The 15,399-nt window shown below is 47.2% G+C and overlaps 1 protein-coding gene and 1 long non-coding RNA gene across 2 annotated transcripts in view; one reads left to right on the top strand and one right to left on the bottom strand.

Annotated features, from left to right (window-relative positions):
* The first annotated feature begins 3,337 nt into the window (after positions 1 to 3,337).
* Positions 3,338 to 15,399, top strand: part of asic1b (acid-sensing (proton-gated) ion channel 1b) — an 83,780-nt gene continuing 71,718 nt past the window's right edge. The window contains exons 1-2 of the mRNA XM_062470535.1: positions 3,338 to 4,491; positions 10,464 to 10,659. Coding sequence (XP_062326519.1) covers positions 4,130 to 4,491; positions 10,464 to 10,659 — 558 coding nt within the window. The 5' untranslated portion in view covers positions 3,338 to 4,129. The remainder of the gene's footprint in view (positions 4,492 to 10,463; positions 10,660 to 15,399) is intronic.
* LOC134035379 (uncharacterized) lies at positions 8,325 to 9,126 on the bottom strand. The gene is made up of 3 exons (XR_009932360.1): positions 9,030 to 9,126; positions 8,485 to 8,576; positions 8,325 to 8,350 (listed from the first exon to the last, which is right to left on the bottom strand). It is a non-coding gene; the product is annotated as an uncharacterized LOC134035379 (long non-coding RNA).

Genomic DNA, 15,399 nt, shown 5'->3' with positions numbered 1-15,399 from the left:
CTGCCTGCCTGCCTGACCTGTTCAGATCAAATAAAGGTGAGAACTGAGTTGTAAATTTAAGGGACGATGGCTCCTTTTTCTGTGTATGCCACTGTTCTGGATCTCTAAACAGGGCAGCCCAACGATACATCCTTTAGGACCCTGGGGGTCTCTAGGGTGTCCTCCATGAAATATAGATGTGTGGGGTTGTTAAACTAACTGCAGAACATTAGGACTGCATGATCACCTCTGGCTACACAGAGCAGCACAATGACACAGGCTGTGTGGCTCACTACAGTGGAAGCCATTAAACTCAGGCTTTTTCCCAGCAAGGAAAGCTATTTGAGCTTCCCTGAGGCCTCACCTCAAACAGTACCTGGGGAACATGTGGGACTCCTACTAGAGATCCTGTCTGTAGCCTGCATCTGTCCCTGTGTGATGACATCATTGTCATGGCAGTTCCAACACAACAGTTGTTTGCAATCGGTCAGACTACTATTTCGGGAGATTGGGTGAGAGTGTGTATGTGTGTGTGTGATTTCGCCATATGTTAGTGTGAGTGTGTTTGACTTGTGTTTGTGTGCCTACTGGTTCCTGGTTGCTATAGGGGTCAAGAGGGTGGCCAGGGTTCTACTCGGCCCCGAGTAGAACCCTGGCCATCTACTCGGGGCCGAGTAGAATCCTGGCCACCCGAGTAGAACCCTGGCCACCCCTGTGGCCGCCCTGACTGAATGTTTTTTTTACACATTTTTCTTCTTCTAGAAGTCATCATGAAACGAGGAAGGGACATTGCAGCCTTTTTTGCCCCAGTAAATAAAAAAAGTTAGAGAAATATATCAAAGTATTGAGAGAGCTGAGGAGCTGGAAGATGGGGAGCCTTTTGTATGATTTTAATGTAAAGCAAAATTAAAGTGTTTAATGTTTAAATATCATTTGTTTCTGTTTTTTAATGTGCCCCTCTGATTAAACACTGCCCCCCCCCCAGTAAAATTTGTCTAGAACCGCCACTGGCCCCTTGCCATCTCGATTGCAGCCTCACGAAGCACCAAGTGAAAAGACTTGACAAGCCGTGGCTGGGCTCAGAGAGCATTCATCCTCATGCCTCCTCCTCGAGGCTGGGCTGGCACACCCAAGCAGCCTGGCAGCCAGCGAGACAGAGAGAGAGAGCCCAATCTGCATGCATGTCCTGGTAGCAATGGATCTGAAAGCAGTCTCTAGGGGAGAATACAGTCCCCCCCCCTGTCTCACCCCCCCCACACACACACACACACTCACACACACAATCCTCCTCACCAACACAAATCCTACACTGCCTTCAGTCTCACACTGCTGTCATAGCAATGAAATATTCAAGCTGGTTCTGCACACCATGCGTCAGCAACATGAGGATAAACAACTAGAACTCTCTTAGATTTTAGCTAATGAAAGCAAAATGGCAGACGTTTCCCCAGCATCTTCTGGACGTGTATCAAGAGTACAGGACACAGTCATGGATACTGTAAGGCAGAATGTTTGTTTACTTGTTTGATTACACGATAATGCATCCCATGTTCTTTATTTGTGAAACATCCACATTTCCACTGGGAGACACCAGTTGTCTTGCCTTGAATACACCTGCAGAATCTTATTGCATTGTAGGAACATACTCTTAGCAGAGGAGCCTGACCCAAAGTTCAGCACCTTTCTCCAACACAGCTTTCAACAGTTCTTAACCCTTGTGTTATCTTCGGGTCGTTCTGACCCATCAGTCATTGTGACCCACCGTCGTATTGCGACAACTTTACCGCATACAAAAACAAAGTGAAGCATTTTCTTTTAACCGTTGGGCTGTCTCAGACCCCCCACATTGCGAAGGTTAAAAGAAAATTATTTTTATTTGTTTTTGTATTGGGTAAAATTGGGTAAAGACAACGATGGTTCGTTATGAACCTTTGGGTCATGTGACCCGAAGGCAGCACGAGGGTTAAAGAACCTTGTTTGTACAAAGGAAAAAATGATGTAAATTCCTTTCATTCCAACAGTCTTTTAGGCACCTGGATGGTTGTGAAAGCGTGGGAGAATCCAACTTTCCTCTCTCGTTCACCATTGTACGGTAGATGTGCAGTCATTGTGTTGGCTTGAGCACAAACACACTGACCTGAGTAAGGTTAGGTCTGTGGACAACTCGAGGCACGCACCTTGGCCCTGAAACAGACTCAAAGGACATAAGAAGTCCGGAACTACATGTACACTGGTGGGTTCTAAGAATCAATACAGAATATATCCCCTGACAGGTTCTGCAGGACTGGAGGATTCATCTTAGACTCGGAGAATGGGCCAGAACATTTCCATTTGAACGGTGTAAATCCTCTAGGTAAACTGATGCAAAACACATTAAAGTTTGCCAGTTGTTGCTATCATTATTCATATTGGGGAAAAGCTACAATTACACTTCATAGCCTACAGTAAGAGAGCAAGCTGTATGGCAACCTCAATCCATTTTAAAAGCGAAGCCTGGCAACGCAATTTTCCCAGAAGCACTGTGTTATTGAAACAGAGATGTGTTTCAAGGCTGATGGCTCTTCAGATGTAATATCACAACGTCCTCCAACGCTTCTCATCATCCCGGGGAGAACATTGCTAAACTTACCAGCATGCGGCACATAGACTGATCAATACAAGATGCTGATTCTATAGATGACTGAATCATTGTCACGGTCAGTAGTGTGACGAATGGGGATTCTAAGCACATTAGGAGCAATTTCATGGGTGGGTTACCTCTGGCCTCTGGCAGGAGGGCTCTGTAACTGGCTTGGCAGAGGCGACTGCTAGTATATAGCAGGAGCATATCTGCCCTAGCTGTTCTGCTCCCTTATCTGTTTCAATCTGATTCTTTTCCGATTTGAATGTTTTTGCATCAATTCAGTCAACTCATACCATATGCTTGACTGGTAGTTTTCTGCTTGTGTGTGTGTGGTGGTCTATTGTGTGTGTGTGGTGTATTGTGTGTGTGTGTGTGTGTGTGTGTGTGTGTGTGTGTGTGTGTGTGTGTATGTGTGTTTCTCTGCCCTTGGTGTTTGATGAGTGTTTAGTGTTGTAGGCTGTGGTGTAGGTACTGTATATCCGCAGGCACATCGTTTACAGCTCACGTCAGCACTTAAACCAGCAACCCCCTGCACATTGTATCCCACAATGTCCCTCTCCGTCCTTCGTCCTTTTATTTCTTCCTCGATGTATCTTTCCGTCGGTGCTCAGTGTCTGCGTGAGAGACACTAACCATGCCGAGACTCGCGCGGCTTCTTGCTACGATTTCTAACCGACTTCGTCACCCGATATAAAACACGTGCTGTCCAATCCTTGCTCTCCTATTTGACGAAACATTCATTGATCAGAGAGGCCAGTACTGTTTTCTGTGGACAACATCGAGAATTATGTGCACTTGTTTGCCGAACGTGATCCATTTGGATTAGGCTACCAACGTTGAGCGCAGCTCCGTCCAAGACATCACGTTTTAAAAACAATTCATGAAAACGGAGTTAGTCTATCCCTGGATTGTCGAGGAGGCTATTCTGAAAAGGGATGAGAGCGTGTCGCCTTAAGGGGAAATCCAAGCATGTTTGCGATCACACACCCAGGATTTGACACACCGTCCCCTGCTCTTTGACCGGTAAATGTGTGTGTGAAATGTGTTTTCGGTGAGATGGCTGATTAAGATGTACACAAGTGGCATGAGCGCTTGTCTCAAGGAAATGCGGTGTGTATCCTGTCTGTCACTGAAGAACATCTGATTTAATTATATTTGATCAAGTTTGTCTATCCTTGGCCTGATCTGAACTTCTCAGTCCCAATATTTCCCTTGTAGGCTGTAGGACTGATCCTGCCATACACCCGGTCTGAAACCAAAGCAAACGTGTGAGAGAAATTCGGAATTGCGTTTCGAGTGCTGCCCTGTTCATCTCGAGCGCAGACTACAGTCTCCGAATTGTTCTGGATGCACTGGTAGATGTTTCGCTGGGTGTCAGTGACGCACCACCTCGCACAGTGTGGACGAAAAACATAGGAAACACACGAGAAGAGGGGCGTGAACTCAGTCTGTAACCTCCCATTAATACAACCCTTCGCCTAGGCATTTCCTAAAACCCCAGGTTTCTTCACTCTGACAGCGGTCATCATGGATCTCAAATCGGAGCCTGAAGAGATGGAATACAAGCAACCGGTGCCCATTGAAGTTTTCGCGAGCAGGTCCACTCTTCACGGGATCTCTCACATGTTCACTTATCAACGGATCTGCATCAAACGCTGCCTTTGGATTCTATTCTTTCTGGGTTCCTTGTCCTTCCTGGTGCTGGTGTCTGTGGACCGCGTCCAGTTCTACTTCGAGTATCCTCACATCACCAAACTGGACGAGGTGTCGGCGCCGCTCATGACTTTCCCCGCCGTCACCTTCTGCAACCTGAATTCCTTTCGCTTCGGTCGAGTGACGCGCAACGACCTGTACCACGCCGGAGAACTACTGGCTTTACTCAACGGAAGGTGTGTGTGTGTGTGTGTGTACTTGTGTTTGTAACTGTTCCTTAATCTAGCCCTAAGTAGGTCCAGTCATGGTTTCGTAAATTGCATGTGTGTAACTAACTTCAGATGTGTCTGTGAGCCTGTCACTCTCTGTGGACTGTTGTGTCCTGTGAAGATACTGACACACTCTACGGTACCTCAGATTATAACTGGTGTGACAGTGCTGTCACACCTTTCTTGTGAATGGGTTGATTTGCTGGTGAGATATTTGTGAATCGTTTGCCGATGTCAGCTTTCCGTTCAACAGTGCTGCTCCTGTATGTTGGATACATGATGCATAATGGTCTACAGCTCACTAGTATTCCATATTGATCAGTGCATGTTGAACTGATGGGGTTAGGACCATGTTCTCCTCCTTGTCATTTGTCTAGTTGCCTACCATTAGACCAAGAAGACAGCCGTATGTTACATTGACGTCAGGCATCCACAGATTGTGCCTCCACGCCGACCCCGCTACACCAGTGATGGAAATACACCCACGTTGAGAGTTTGCTTTGTACATTTAGTCATTTAGCAGACGCTCTTATCCAGAGCGACTTACATTAAGTACAGGGACATTCCCCCCGAGGCAAGTAGGGTGAAATTCCTTGCCCAAGGACACAACGTCATTTGGCACTGCCGGGAATCGAACTGGCAACCTTCAGATTACTAGCCCGACTCCCTCACCGCTCAGCCATCTGACTCCCTGTCTTTGTAAAGGCGAGTGAGTGAAAATCTTGGAAAGCCACCCCAGTACCCGACACTAGCGTGAGAGTTCTGCACAAACAACACATGTAACATGAACATGTAAAACCTTTTAGGCCATTGTGTTGGCTCAGTTAGACTTAACTCAGAGAAAGAGAGAGTGGAGAGAGCGAGAGGGTGGCGAGAGGGTGGCGAGAGGGTGGCGAGAGGGTGGCGAGAGGGTGGCGAGAGGGTGGCGAGAGGGTGGCGAGAGGGTGGCGAGAGGGTGGAGAGAGGGTGGAGAGAGGGTGGAGAGAGGGTGGAGAGAGGGTGGAGAGAGGGTGGAGAGGTGAAACTCCAGATGGGGTCAAACACAAGACAAACACAAAGTCAATCAATGCCAATTGGACTAGTTGATGCTTATTATGCACAGACTCCTTTTTACACGAAACATTCAATCAGTGCATGCTGCTGAGGTTTATAATGAACTCTTGTTATGATGGGAGGACACACACCGTCACACACACACACACTGAAACACACAACCACACACCCTCACCCTCACACTGAAACATACAACCACACACACACACACACACACACTCACAATATTTTAACACTATGGCACACAACACTCAATATAAAGTATAAGCTATTATTCTGCTCACACACACACGCACATACAACTACACACCCTCAGACACACTTTTTTAGCAAACATCTTTTACACACACACACACACACACACAATCAGTGGCTGGGTATTTTTAGTTTATTGATCCATGGGCCTCCAGTTCTGTTGGGATCAGCCTGTGTGTGGTACATATAAGAATGTCAGAACTGTAATTTCAGTTTCCTTTAGACCCTTCTCTGTGACCTCCATAGATGTATTCACCCATCACCCTCGCCTTCACTGGAATGAGTTGGTTTCTGTTGCCTAAGGGAGAACATGCATTACTGGACCTTTGGAGCGATGCGTACATCGAAATTAATAGACTCTGAGATTCTCTGGGTTATGATGCAGCAGGACATTCTGGTCTTTTTTGGCATACTATGTCATGGGACATACAAAATCTTTTTTTCTGGAATACTAAATAGTGTGTAGTATGGGTATTGAGTCCCCACCCACTGTGTCCTTCCATGTGTTTCCACTTGGCTCATCCCAGCAGTCCTTTCTCCGCTACAGAAACAGGTGCTGCTGTGTGAGATAGGACTACAAAGTCGCGTGTTTGTAAACACGCGGCACAGAGAGAAGCAGAGGGGCTGAGGGGACATCTGAAGATGAGGGAGGGAGGGAGGGAGCGAGGACAAGCGGAGGCAATTAACTTGTGTCTGGTAAGCTGTGTGATAAACAGGCCTTCATCCCTGTGTAATTAGGGTTGTTTGTGAAGTCAGTGTGCTGTCGTGTTGATAAAAAAGACCCCGACCCTGCCCTGGACTCCCTCCTCACCTCCCCTCCATCTCTATACCGCTCTCCTCCTCGGTGCCCACCCCCACCCCTGCCCTGGCCCTTCATTCGTTCTCTCCTGTACCGTACTATCCATCCTTCTCTATCCTCCCCTCCTGTCCTCCATCCTCTCTCCATCTCTTCGATCTCTTCAGCTCCTCCTTCCTCCTCGCCGTCCTCGCACTCTCCGTTTACCTTCACTTCCCCCTCACCTCAGCTACTTCTCAACCTCTCTTCCCTTCTCGCTCTCTTTATTTCTTTATCGTACCATCCCTCCATCCCCCAGGGCCCTCTTGCTCCTCCTTTGGTTGTGTGGCTGGAGTCCTGACGCTCTCCTGTGCTTCAGGAGCAGGAACAGAGGTACTGTCTGAGGCTCCAGGGGGAAATGCTACTATCAACCCACACACTGTTCTTGTTGTGTATTGAGTCACAGCTCACAGGGCAGAAAATCTCAGTTATTTGTCAGACTTTTATGCAGTAAGTGTAATTCTAAGAACAGAAGAAATAGGTGATCAGATTCCTTACAAGAGAGAAGATGGTGTTAGGATAGACTAAACAGTACAGTCAGCTTTTGGGAGGCAGTGAAGCTTGTGTTTCGCTGATACAGGATTCCACTGCCCCAAATGTGTATCTTAAATGCAGAATTGCTAAGAAGGGAGGTTAATTTTATGGTTATGTCCTTGATCTGTAGGCTCTAGACGAGTCGTCTAGTAAGAAATACCAATTATATACAATATATACAACACTTTATAAAAGTCATTTTATAGCTAAATGTTTCAATAGTACTATACAGAAGAGAAAGGAAATACAACTACTTTAGTTGAAATTAATATTCCCTCAGATTTAGACTTGTAGGCAGCCTGTACTGTTCCCCTTCCATCTGAGCACTCACTAAAGCCCTAAGCCTCTTTCCACCTTCTTCAGTATTAGTGATTAACCACAGGTGCATCCCCAGTAAGCTGTGCTTATCTAGTATGCCAGTGAAATACAAAGAAAGAATTTCCATGACAAATAGATGATGGAGACAGAAAGAGATAACTCAGGTGATCCTCGCGCTTAGAAGCCTGCAGTCTGGGGGAATTACACAGATTATTAATTAGGCAGATGACGGTAACAGGAACTGATGATTGTTGAGTGACAACTTCCTGGACATCGGAGGCTTTAAGGAATGGCAGGTTGAAGAGGTCAGACGTTTCACCTGTGGAAGTTCTCATGAAAAACACATCCAAATATTTGTGGTGTGATTGACTTAACCAGTGCAACGAGTACTAATTCTCATACAGATGAAAAGCACATGTTATATAGGCTGTTTCAGTCCTATTACATTACATTTACATTTAGTCATTTAGCAGACGCTCTTATCCAGAGCGACTTACAGTAAGTACAGGGACATTCCCCCGAGGCAAGTAGGGTGAAGTGCCTTGCCCAAGGACACAACGTCAGTTGGCATGACCGGGAATCGAACTGGCAACCTTCGGATTGCTATCCCGATTCCCTCACCGCTCAGCCACCTGACTCCCCCTGACTCCTGGTATATACTGGCAGTGTGTCTTGGTCGTGTCTGGGGCCAGCGTAGGGGTCAGCTGCTGAGGATGTCACTCCTGCTGTGACGCCACCAAGCCTCATAGACTCAGTCTCTAATGGAGTCAGCTGGCATCATCTCTGCACCCCTGAGATATGATGAGCAGATGCTTCTTCTTCAGCCTGCATCTGAAAATTAAAGTGCTTGTGGCCAATAATCCAATTTATCCTACCCCCCCTTCCCCCTCCCCTTCTTTCCCTGATCCAGCAAGTGTGCTGTGATTGCTTCAGGGAGCCGAGGCAGGGCAATATTAAAAACTCACACACATATTATTGTGATTGTATCCGCTTCTTCCAAAGCTCTGTGACTCAGGGATCTGGAACGCAGAGTCGTAAGTGGTCTCCTGGCTTCTTGCTGGGAGAAGGAAACAAGAAGTTCGGAGGTACAATTCAATTACAGTTAGAAATAAACAGATTTTTATGATACAATATTCTAATTAAATATGAAAATGATATCAAGATAATTCTGACAAGGTGAGGATGCATGCTATCCTGTGCTGCATTCAGAGCGAGTGGTTACAGTGCCACAACCGGTGTCAACCAAGTCTTTTTGTGACCTAACTTGTGTCGCAGACTTGTCCATTGAGGCTTAATGGTGGACGTCAAATGAGCTTCACAGGAAGCAGTTTACATATTGGACCTGTCAAATGCTGCCTCACGTTCTATTCGGAAGATTCTATTTCCCACTTGTAAAATCGAGATTGCGAGGACGTCATGTTCAAGTGCTTTTGGTCGGAGCTGTGTTAAAAATGGCGGACGCAATATCTGCACAATCATATTGGAAATACTTTGAAATTCCATTATGCACCTTCTAGAGGAGGAAATAGACGCAACAAATGGTACAGGTTAATCAACATCGGAAACATCATTCAACTCGGGAACTCGGGTATCACTGGTAATTACGGCTTGAGGGGGCGTTCATGTGTAACTTCCCAGCCGGAAACTCGTATTTACCATAATTCCGATAGCACGTGAAGGCAGCATAAAAGCCGACCAGGTTCAGGTACAAGGCTAAGTAGTGGATAGGTTAATGTAATCTTTTCAAGGAAAGACACTGATTGCCGTGTTGGCTAAGATTAGTATTACAATATCTTATAATGATTTTTCCACACTGACCCCCCCCCCCCCCCACCACCACCACCTTTGAATTGAAGAATTGTGATGATTTTCTCCGTCGCGCAGTCACACTAACCTAGTTAGTGTACTCCACAAACTGATTACCCAGAAATTGGAGCTTGTTCCATATGAACACAGAGACGACACGCCGCTGGAAAGGCTTTATTGACAAGATTTCATACCGCAGACATTCGGAATAAACCTTGTATATTGCATGCGTTAGGAAGGTTTGAGAAAAAGCGTGTTCCTTCCATTTTTCTTACTCTGGTGGGTACCAGTTTACAGTCAACGTAATATATCAAAGACTATTTCCTCCGCGTTTGGTAATGAAATGGAGAGACGAGTTTGAGGAGGAGAAGGGGCACCAGAGTTGAGCGAGGTTAATTAGGAAGTGGGACTTTCTGTTAGCAGGTGTGGAGTGTTGATAGGGAGGAGGGGGGCCGCCTACCCCAGGTTGATGTTGATGCGTGATTCGCTCCTCATTCCAGAACGTCCTCCCAACAGCATGACAGTAAACGGTAAACTTAAAAGATGCCAGGGCAAGGCTATATGTCTAGGCAGTGCGTGTAAGTGCGTGCGTGTGTACCGTAGACTATATAGTATTTACGCCTCTCAAAGCAAGCAGATGGCAAGTGAAGTGTTTGAACTGTGAATGCAGGCTAAATTATGTACTGTATACATTTCCAGAGTGCCAGTACGGGCTCTCGACTTGAATTACAGCATGAGAACAGGCTCTTATCCCTACTATCATCGCAAACTCGGTAGTTAAACCATCAGAGGACTGTGATTGAGATCAAATGCAGAGGAGGTGATGAGATATTCTCACCTTGCTAGGTCCCTCACTGTTCCAGACAATTGGGAGATGATATCCTGGGAGATGGTCCAGTACTGGGGCCTGGAAACTGACATGAAACTGACATATTCTCTCTTTTTCTCTCCTCTCTCTCTCTCTCTCTCTCTCTCTCTCTCTCTCTCTCTCTCTCTCTCTCTCTCTCTCTCTCTCTCTCTCTCTCTCTCTCTCTCTCTCTCTCTCCTCTGTGTGTGTGTTACTCAATCAATCTCTTTCCTTTACACCTACGAACACCAACTCCATCCTCTGGGATGCTTGTCGTCCTCTCTTTTCCAGATATGAGATCCGGGACACTCACATGGTGGAGGAGAGCGTCCTCCAGATCCTCCGGGAGAGGGCCGACTTCGACAGCTACAAGCCCCGCCCCTTCAACATGCGCGAGTTCTACGACCGCACGGGCCACGACATCAAAGACATGCTGCTGTCCTGCTTCTACCGAGGCATGGAGTGCAGCGCAGAGGACTTCAAAGTGGTGAGTCCCTCCCTCGACGCCCCGACCAGGCAGTTATCTGAGGCTTCCGGCTGCCTCAGCCATGTCTCCCCCCTCAGAGGCCAGGCTTTACCTCCCTACCCTGACGACACGGAGAGCGCTGTTGTGTCAGCCTCTCTCCTCCCATCTGGCTGATGTGAACCAGACGAGGGCTTTTGTGCTGTCCGGCCTCCCGTGTCTGTGGAGAGGACCGTGGACACGGGTGCTTTTGAGACCGGGGTCATTTCTGTACCCCTCTACGTTTGTTTGTCTGTTGAGTACACTGAGCTGCCATGACCTTTACTGGATATTTACACCTGTTCAGTATTCACACCTGGTCAGTATTGTGTCTGTTCTCTTGTTTGTTTAGGTGTCGTGCACTGCAAGAACTCTGTAGCTCCGAATACCTTTGGTCTCAGTTCTTATCATCCCACTTGTCATAAGTCCTTGGTGCCATCTTACCCTACATCTAGCAGAGTGTGTGCATGTACATGTGTGTGTTTGTGCTTGCCTGTGTGTGTCCAACTCTGCCCTTCACTGGCGCTTTGCTGAGGTAATATTCCACGGTCTGGCAGTCTCACTTCTCCCTACGGCCAATAAAAGTCTGTAGCAGCATGATAGGTCCTGTCCTAGACCGCAGCACAGTGTGTGGTGTTTGTGTGTGTGTGCTGATGCATACATGTTTGGTATTGCGTTTGACAAGTGTATGATAGACCTGGCTGGCTTGAAAACTTATAGGACACTTACTGACCATCCTCCTCCCCCCATCCCGACCCCCACACCCCAACCTCTGTACCACCCACCCTCACTCCCAAACTCCTGTACCTCCCACAGCCACTTCACAACCTCTGCACCCCCCACCCCTCAACCCTTATATCCCCACACCCACAGTTGATGGAAGTCTGCACCTCCCAAGAGGCCAACATGTAGTCCACGATCGATGTTAATTCACCTTTTTTCAAAGAATGCGGCAATCAATACCAGTTTAAACTGGTACATGTGGAAGTTTTGGACAAAGATAAGCAGTAAATTGGTCAAAATGGTTCTAAATAGCTTGAGGGTAAGTGGAGGTGCCAATACGCCCTGTGGTTTCCCCCGGCAACAGTTTATCCAGAGATCCTACCTCAAACTACTTCGACCTCTCTTCAGACAAAGTTGGCAAGCCAACACAAAGCATCTCTTTGTAGGAGGTAGAATGACACCCTCCTTAGAGCAGAATTAACCATAATGACAAGCTTTCACTGACCATTAAATAGTTACAAAGTCTCTCTCTCTCTCTCATATCAAAAGAATGACCAGATTGACCCTGCAACTACACTTCTGCTTATTTGAAGCATTGCCCACTGTTAAAGAGAAACAGCATACTGTGATCACCACACTGTTGATTAGATGTGTTTCATCAGGTAAGTAAAACCTTAGGAGTGTTTGATCAGAGTGGATGGGGAAACTGTTGGCCCTTGAGTCTCTGTCTATAGAGCTGTCGTGTGAGATTCTCTCAAGAATCAAGCCTTTCAGCTGTGGTTGGAAGAGCTCAATGTGCTGGACTTGGTTGAGCGCCCAGAAGTTTAGATAAATAAATTTTTCTCTTGACCTTTGCATGATGATCAAGACAAACGAGTTTCCATATGAAACAAAGTGACCTGACGAGAGGCAGTAGGATTTTTCCATCCTTGCCTGCAGGCTTGTAGTAAACTCAATCGAACCTCTTGGTCACACACACAACACACACTTGGAAAATCACTTCCTAAGTTGCTTAACCCTTGTGTTATCTTCGGGTCATTCTGACCCATCAGTCATTGTGACCCACCGTCGTATTGCAACAACTTTACCGCATACAAAAACAAAGTGAAGCATTTTCTTTTAACCGTTGGGCTGTCTCAGACCCCCCACATTGCGAAGGTTAAAAGAAAATTATTTGTATTTGTTTTTGTATTGGGTAAAATTGTCTAAATACAACGATGGTTCGTTATGAACCTTTGGGTCATGTGACCCGAAGGCAGCACAAGGGTTAAAACTGGCTGCCAGATGGAGACAGTGAAATCACGGAAAGGGATCACTGATCCTCTTTCCTTAGTCTCTCTCTCTCTCTCTCTCTCTCTCTCTCTCTCTCTCTCTCTCTCTCTCTCTCTCTCTCTCTCTCTCTCTCTCTCTCTCTCTCTCTCTCTCTCCTTCTCTAACTCACTCTCACTGTCTTTACCTCTCTCTTTTTCTCTCTCTCTCCTTCTCTAACTCACTCTCACTGTCTCGCCTCTCTTTGTCTCTCCCTTTTTTCTTTCTCTCCATGTTATCTGTGTCCCTCTCCCCCCCATGACTAAAGAGTGGTGCAGCCAGCAGAGACACTTGTATGTAACTTATGTTGCTGCACAAACACACACACACACACAAGTTAAGGTTGACATTATGTTTATTTTATGTAAGTGCTGTAGTGACAAGAAAGTCTACATCATCCATAAATGACCTGTTCCTCAAGGTCTAGGATCAGTCTCCCCCTCACTCTGGCAATGTAGATGAGCTGTGAAGCCACAGGCCTCGTCTGACTCCAGCCCCCCGCCAACTCACATCAAATATTTAGATGGCGCTTTAATCTCTTGTCCTTCATCAGGCGTTTATGACACCCCTCCTTTACTTCATCCTCCTAATAATCATCTCCAGGCTGCGGGCAGGTCCTGCTGACCAGTGCCATGTCCAGAATCTCCCCCTGGTGTGGATCAATCAGTCTGCTATTACTGTGGCGGTCAGAGATGCAGAGATCAATTCGATATCCCAGTTGCTGTCTAATGAGGCCATTTTTTATGAAAAAAAAACATGACTCCAGGGTGTAGCAAAAGTGTTTGTTCAGGTTCCCATCCACCCACACGGACACACGTGTTGATTTTTGATCTTAATCTTGACAATTAAAATGCAAAGCGAACCAGAAACGGTGGTATGAACGCAAATTTGAAGAAACTTAATACCGTTAAGGGAGAAATAGTAGATTTTTCTGGTAGTTTTCCTCTGATAATAATCTCTTCCTAATTAACTTCCTCAGCTTGGACTCCAACTCTGAGGAGTAAACATGAACACAGTGCATCCTCCAGTCGGGGAGCGAGGGCTCTGTGGCAACCCAGGCTCGAGTCCAACTGTAGAGGCCCTGACTCTGTTCATCCCTCCTCGCTCCACTTCACACACTTCACAGCAATCACTGCCTCACTACGGCCGTTTTAATTAAGAGAGAGAGAGGGAGAGAGGGAGAGAGAAGGAAGGGGGGCTTGATGATTGAGTGGCTTGACAGGGTGGGGCAGGGGGGGAGGGGGGAAGGGGAGGAGACGGGACGGATGGGGCAAATTCACGGCTCCAGCAGACATCTGAGGAATCCGTTTAATGTGTGTCACTGTGTTGCCACTCCTGCCCCCAGAAATGTGTTTTTAATAAGGAACTGGGTGGTGGAAATATGAAACGTCAGAGAGCTTATCCCTTAAAGAATCAATTATCAACGCTTTGGCAGAGATCAGAGGAGGCGGATGGCTGCAACGGGGCTTTGCGAGGAAGAGGAGCAAAGGGCGAGAGAGGGAGGGAGAGGAGGGAAGGGGAGAGGAGGTGAGGGAGGGAGGGAGGGAGGGAGGGAGAGGAGAGGAGGGAAGGGAAGGGAAGGGGAGAGGAGAGGAGAGGAGAGGAGAGGAGGGAAGGACGGGAGCGAGCTTGGGGGACCAGCAGGAAAATACAAAGTGCCAGGGGTTCTCCGGCTGGCTGTGGGTAGTAGAGCAACGGAGAGAGACAGCTGAGGAGAGAGAGGGAGCATGGGAGAGGGGACTGGGCAAAGTGAAGAGAGAGAGAGAGAGAGAGAGAGAGAGAGAGAGAGAGAGAGAGAGAGAGAGAGAGAGAGAGAGGGAGAGAGGGAGAGAGGGAGAGAGGGAGAGGGGGAGGGAGAGGGGGAGGGGGAGGGGGAGGGGGCCAGCTGAATGAGAATGAGAAGCAGGCTGTAATGGGCTCCACGCTCAGAAGGTCCTGTTAGCGTGGCTGCAGGTTATGAAGCTCTCCTCTCGCTCCAGTCCACCTCTGAAACGTTCTGGTGCTCCATCATGCTCGCCTGCTTGCACACCAGCTTGCCGTGCCGGTTGCCTGGCGTGTGAGCTGTGATCCAGGATCACGGAGACGTCTCTCCGCCGTCACGCACTGCTGGGCCTGCCACCTCACCGGTGGCAAGACTTCCATTAGCCGGCTAATTACCCTCAGCTGTGTGTGTGTGTGTGTGTGTGGTGGGGTGTTTACACAGGCATGTGTGAACTTGCTAAATATATGTGTGTCTGTGTTACAGCCATGTGTGAATACTGTCTGAGTATTTGCTGGTGTTTGTTCCCATTTTAATAGTTTAGATTAGGAATGAGTGTGATTACCTCATGATTTGCGTGTTTGTGATGACCTCAGCCATGCATTTTAAGTGTGTTTACTGACCCTCTCTGGTTACCAGTCTGGCCTCAGAACATCGTCTGGTACCCATGTGAGGTCATTAGCTCGGCCTCTCTGCGTTTGCCTTGTGGCTCAAAAGTCTATTTGGAATAAAGATGGAATAAACATCTCAATATTAAACACACATTTCAATCAGAACAAACAACCGGTTGCATCATTTCAAGTGGAGACCTTCTCAGACGTCAGTCTTCAGTTACTAGATGATAGAGCAGCCCGCGCCACCAAACTTCCTGATTGGCTCTTAGCGTTGTTATTTGCAGCCCTTTTGAGTGATGATTGATCCTCGGTGTTTCCAAC

The sequence above is a fragment of the Osmerus eperlanus genome, chromosome 1 (assembly GCF_963692335.1).
Source record: "Osmerus eperlanus chromosome 1, fOsmEpe2.1, whole genome shotgun sequence".
Classification (NCBI taxonomy): domain Eukaryota; kingdom Metazoa; phylum Chordata; class Actinopteri; order Osmeriformes; family Osmeridae; genus Osmerus; species Osmerus eperlanus.
Note: the sequence above shows the minus strand (reverse complement) of the source record. Positions and strands in the feature narration are given on the sequence as shown.